Source organism: Salmo trutta, chromosome 8 (genome assembly GCF_901001165.1).
Source record: "Salmo trutta chromosome 8, fSalTru1.1, whole genome shotgun sequence".
NCBI classification, from domain to species: Eukaryota; Metazoa; Chordata; class Actinopteri; order Salmoniformes; family Salmonidae; genus Salmo; species Salmo trutta.
The window spans coordinates 22,803,149-22,807,848 of NC_042964.1; the positions used below are offsets into that span (position 1 = coordinate 22,803,149).

The 4,700-nt window shown below is 39.5% G+C and overlaps 1 protein-coding gene across 2 annotated transcripts; it reads right to left on the minus strand.

The window, feature by feature from the left end:
• Positions 1-447: 447 nt before the first annotated feature.
• On the minus strand, positions 448-4,429 carry LOC115198517 (apolipoprotein L3-like). 2 transcript variants are annotated; one of them, XM_029760489.1, is made up of 6 exons: positions 3,992-4,429; positions 2,920-3,003; positions 2,142-2,208; positions 1,962-2,025; positions 1,506-1,708; positions 448-1,384 (listed from the first exon to the last, which is right to left on the minus strand). In XM_029760489.1, exons 4-6 carry the CDS (start codon positions 1,972-1,974, stop codon positions 542-544), a joined length of 1,059 nt encoding a protein of 352 aa, XP_029616349.1. In that variant the 5' UTR covers positions 1,975-2,025; positions 2,142-2,208; positions 2,920-3,003; positions 3,992-4,429; the 3' UTR covers positions 448-541. The 2 variants fall into 2 exon arrangements, with proteins under 2 accessions (XP_029616349.1, XP_029616351.1); XM_029760491.1 differs by lacking the exon at positions 2,142-2,208.
• Positions 4,430-4,700: the final 271 nt, after the last annotated feature.

A 4,700-nucleotide genomic window follows, 5' to 3' on the forward strand; every position in this document is an offset into this window, starting at 1 on the left:
TCTGAAACTGGAAACACTTATCTCCCTCACTAGCTTTAAGCACCAGCTGTCAGAGCAGCTCACAGATCACTGCACCTGTACATAGCCCATCTATAATTTAGCCCAAACTACTACCTCTTCCCCTACTGTATTTATTTATTTTATTTATTTTGCTCCTTTGCACCATATTATTTAGATTTGAACTTTGAACTTTCTTCAAACTACAAATCTACCATTCCAGTGTTTTTCTTGCTATACTTTATTTACTTTGCCACCATGGCATTTTTTTGCCTTTACCTCCCTTATCTCACATCATTTGCTCACATTGTATATAGTCTTATTTTTTTCTACTGTATTATTGACTGTATGTTGTTTACTCCATGTGTAACTCTGTGTTGTTGTATGTTGTCGAACTGCTTTGCTTTATCTTGGCCAGGTCGCAATTGTAAATGAGAACTTGTTCTCAACTTGCCTACCTGGTTAAATAAAGGTGAAAAAAATATATATATAAAAAAATATATATATTTAACTGAGTAGTCTCAGTTGTCTAAGTAACAGTCCTCTAAGAAATGAATGAGATGATGTCACTCAGTTCGTCCAGGCTCTCCTGTAGCTGTTCAGCTGTCTGTCTGATTTTCTGGATGAACTTCATGGTCTCTGACTTGACCTCAGCCTTTGGTTCTTCACATGCAGGGTTCAGCTCAGTGGTGGAGTCTGTGTCCATCACTTCTAACTTACTGGTATCACCCGGCTGTTCATTCGCCTTTGCCTGTCGGATGTTGTGGATCTCTTTGGCATCCATGGCGATGAAGAAGATATCAACCACAATAAAAAAAACAGAAAATATTCCTGTGGCCACCTCTGCCACACGAACTTCCCTGGCAGTTTGGGCTACCACATTGCCAATGTTGGCCACCCGGAGAAGTCGGAAGAGCTCTGGTATGCACCCCAGGCCCCTCCCAAACCTCGCCCCGGCATTTGCGTTGAAATTGTCATTTCCTATGTTAAAAGAGCCACTTGGCCTCAGTGTCTCCAAACCCTCAGTGATGTCGTGTAGAGATGTCACCACAGAGCTCATCTTCTCCTGGAACTCCTTGATGATGTTCTTGATTCCTTGGCGGTCGGTGGACTGACTGACCATGTTGGTGATGTTCGATACTCCTGCTGTGGCTCCACCAGCGACAGTGACAGCCACCCCAACACCAACCCCAGTGAAGATCAGGGAGGTGCCCAGAGTGAAGGGAGCCAGGATGAGCCCCACTATAGAGGTGATTCCTCCAGCTGCCCCAATAACACCTCCCGTCAGACTGCCTATGGTGGTGCCTTTGTGCATACTCTCCAAGCCATCTGCCAGAGTTCTCAGCTTGTACAAGGTGATCTGGAGTTCCTCCATAGTTTTCTCACTCTATAGAACATTTATTTAGACAGATCATTTGATTGAATGAATGAACTTATGGATGAATGGATTAATTCATTAATTAACAATCAAATTATATGAAAAGTTAATATGGTCTTGCATAACAAACCTTTTTTTGTGAGGAAACTGATAATGAAGGGTTTTGCCATGATGTCACCAGCTGAAGGCCTAATGGTCGGGTCTTGTTGGAAGATGTCACACAGGAGGTCGCGGAGCTCAGATGAGAAGCTCTCTGGTAGAGATGTATAAGAACCTTCCAATATTTTGGGGATGAGCTTGATTGTGCTTGCTGCAGCAAACTGTCAAGAAACACTGGGCAAATATGGAGATAGAGGTGTTACTTACTGCACACTGAAGCATGCACAACTCATACAGCACACAAGGACCAAATATCACTGCAAAGGAAACAAAGTACATTGATAAATCATTATCCATCGTAATTTCACATTGAAGGCAAATGTCTAACACTATTAAAAATTGAGTCTTCGCTTCTGTCAACCATATAATGTCGCAGGGTTGAAGTTCCCCTTTAATATATTTTTGTTTGTTGTAATTTTGAATTTACCTTGTGCTTTCATAAAGTCCCTCTGTCAGAATCTCTGGGCCTAAATAAGCCACTGCTCCATCCTCTGAAGAACCGGTAGCAGGAAATAAACACATTAGCACACGGTCATCAAACAGGATGTAACTCTATTATGTATTACTAAAATACATTTTAACAAGTTTATTATTATCAAAAAAGTACCATGCTTTTCATTGACTCTTCCGAAATGTCCCAAACAAAGTGTCCCAAATTTTGTGAAGAATATATTCTAGTGTAGAAAAAAAAGAAATATTTAGTTGAGTGAAAGAAACAAGAAATGAACTATTTATATCACATCAAATAACAGCTAATTGTCCCACCTAAAGGCTATATTCTGGAAAACTTCCCCTATGTTTTATATATATTTTCACACTATGGCATTGGAATAATACTGTGAAATTGTGAAAATTATGAGAATGCCTTTTTTGTGTAAGAGCTGTTTGAAAAGACTGCCTGAAATTTCAGCCTGTTTTGGTAGGATGGAGTTTTGGCCTGTCTGGTGACATCATAGACCAATAAGAAAGAGTTCCAAACCTCTCTGCCAATAACAGTTTTCAGTTTTCCCCTACCCACTTAGACCACTTCCAGATAGTACTAGCACCATTCTTGCTTGAGAAATAGCTTTTTGCCTAGAAGCAATTTGTATTTCTTTTTGATCATTTATATTGAAAACAATCACAGTAAGGTGCTTAATTGTTATCCAGAAATTATTTGATATTGAGACAAAAATGGCTGCATTTGACCTTTAACACTTCTTTTTTCAAGAAGATAATTAATATGTACAACATTTAATTAAATCCGCCAGTTCATTAGTATTCTCAAACCTTTCCTCAGTGACCCCCAGACGTTGCATAATGCAGTTCTGGAATAGATCAAAACATGGAATGGCTGGGGGTCCCTGAGGAGAGGGTTGAAAACCACTTAGCAGACCACTGTGTACCTGTGGTCTCAGGTCTCTGTGAAGAAGGCCCTGGTCGTGTACATGCTTCAGGGCCATGCAGATCTCAACAAGCCAGTCCATGATCTGGGAAGAATTCCAGTGCATAATTTAAGTTTAGTCTGAAACAAAACAGTTTTGATGCAGTCATGAATATAAATAGCTTCATTCCAGGCTGACTACATTGCAGACGCCTGCCAGATCTCACAATGCCTGGATAGGTGAACATATCAGCTAAGATATGATACAACAATCTGATGCCCAACTGTACAGTCGATGACTTGGCATGCAACCATTGGTAGATTCAATGCAACTTCTGCAATGTAGTCAGCCTGGAACGCAACCAATAGGTTATTTGTTCAGAAACCTGTTCTTCCAAGAACGGGTTCCCTGTCTCCTTCCTATCTTTGATCTTCTGTGCGAGATTCCCGCCCTCACAATGGTCCATCACTACATAGTAACTTACATCATCTGTAAAAATGCATACTTTATGATATTGTGAGATATATTATTATAGCATAATAGCTCCTCTGTTTAAAATGTTTTCATGTTCATACTGTGGTAACTTGCAAACATATTGGGATAATGTTCCAGACACATATTAATCCTAGTCCTGGACTAAAAAGCATTCTCAATGGAGTTTAAATCTGTGTCCGGGAAACCATCCCTAACATCTTCCCCCCTGAACTGAAAAATAATTAATACAAATATTTCTTCTCAAGGACACTATGTGTTTTCCCCATCTTTGGTTTTCACTATGGTGTCATTGGCAACTCAAATGTCATATATGTATATCTCCAATGTCAAATATTTAATCTACAGTACTATTTTAATCATAAATAAAGAGTTGATATGTGTCATGTTCAAAACCTATCTTGTAACTATAGACATTATGCCCATTAGAAAATGTATTGTTTTGGAATGCAGTCTACATACTGTATACATTATATTGTTCATGAAACGCAGGACTTCTCTTTTTGAATGTGTGTAAGCTTAACTTAGATTGCCTGTCTTCCAGTAAATATGATCTCCACTCGTATGAGCCAGAGTGCCACACACAAGTGCACCTACTTACTTCGTGTTAGATAAACACCCATGTCCGTTTCAGCTGAGAGAGTGGCAATAGCGGAGAAAGTAAAAGGGCCACGTCAGCGTGAGATAATGTGTCGGGAGCGCTACAGGTATGAAAAAATAAAAATAACTCCACCGTTGCTCTTATCATTAAAAATAACAGTGTGAAATAGTTTGAAGAATCCACGGTCCAGGCACTCGTGGGTTTAAAGTTGAAAATGTTGAAAACAGCTTTATTTACTGGGCCTATAGCATTTATTTTTTTCAATCGACGTGTTTCAGCATAATAAGGAATGTACTGGTGGGAGGAAAATGGGGGAAACTCCCTTCAGCCAATCTTGCCCCAATCCAATTATTTTAAATGCATGAGGGAATGTAAAGCGCACCCTTCTGGAAAAGGGAAGAGAATCGGAAACGCAGCCATGTAAGGTAGACAAACAATTCAATAGCCACCTGTGCTAAGGTGTGGTCTCAGAAAGTTGAGGTTATTCCAGGTCACCACTGTGGGTAGCTACTAGGTTACAATCACATCAACAATGGAGAAAAACAATGAAATCAAATTGTATTTGTCACATACACGTGTTTAGCAGATGTTACTGCTAGTGTAACGAAATGCTTGTGTTTCTAGCTCTAACAGTGCAGTAATGTCTAACAGTAATATCTAACAATTTCACAACAATACACACAAATCTAAAGTAAAGGAATGGAATGAA

Excerpts from the sequence above, each read along its gene's own strand:
- LOC115198517 (XM_029760491.1), bottom strand. Across the intron at positions 1,385-1,505 it reads CAGTTTCCTCACAAAAAAAG|AGTGAGAAAACTATGGAGGA; the intron begins GTTTGTTATGCA and ends AATGTTCTATAG.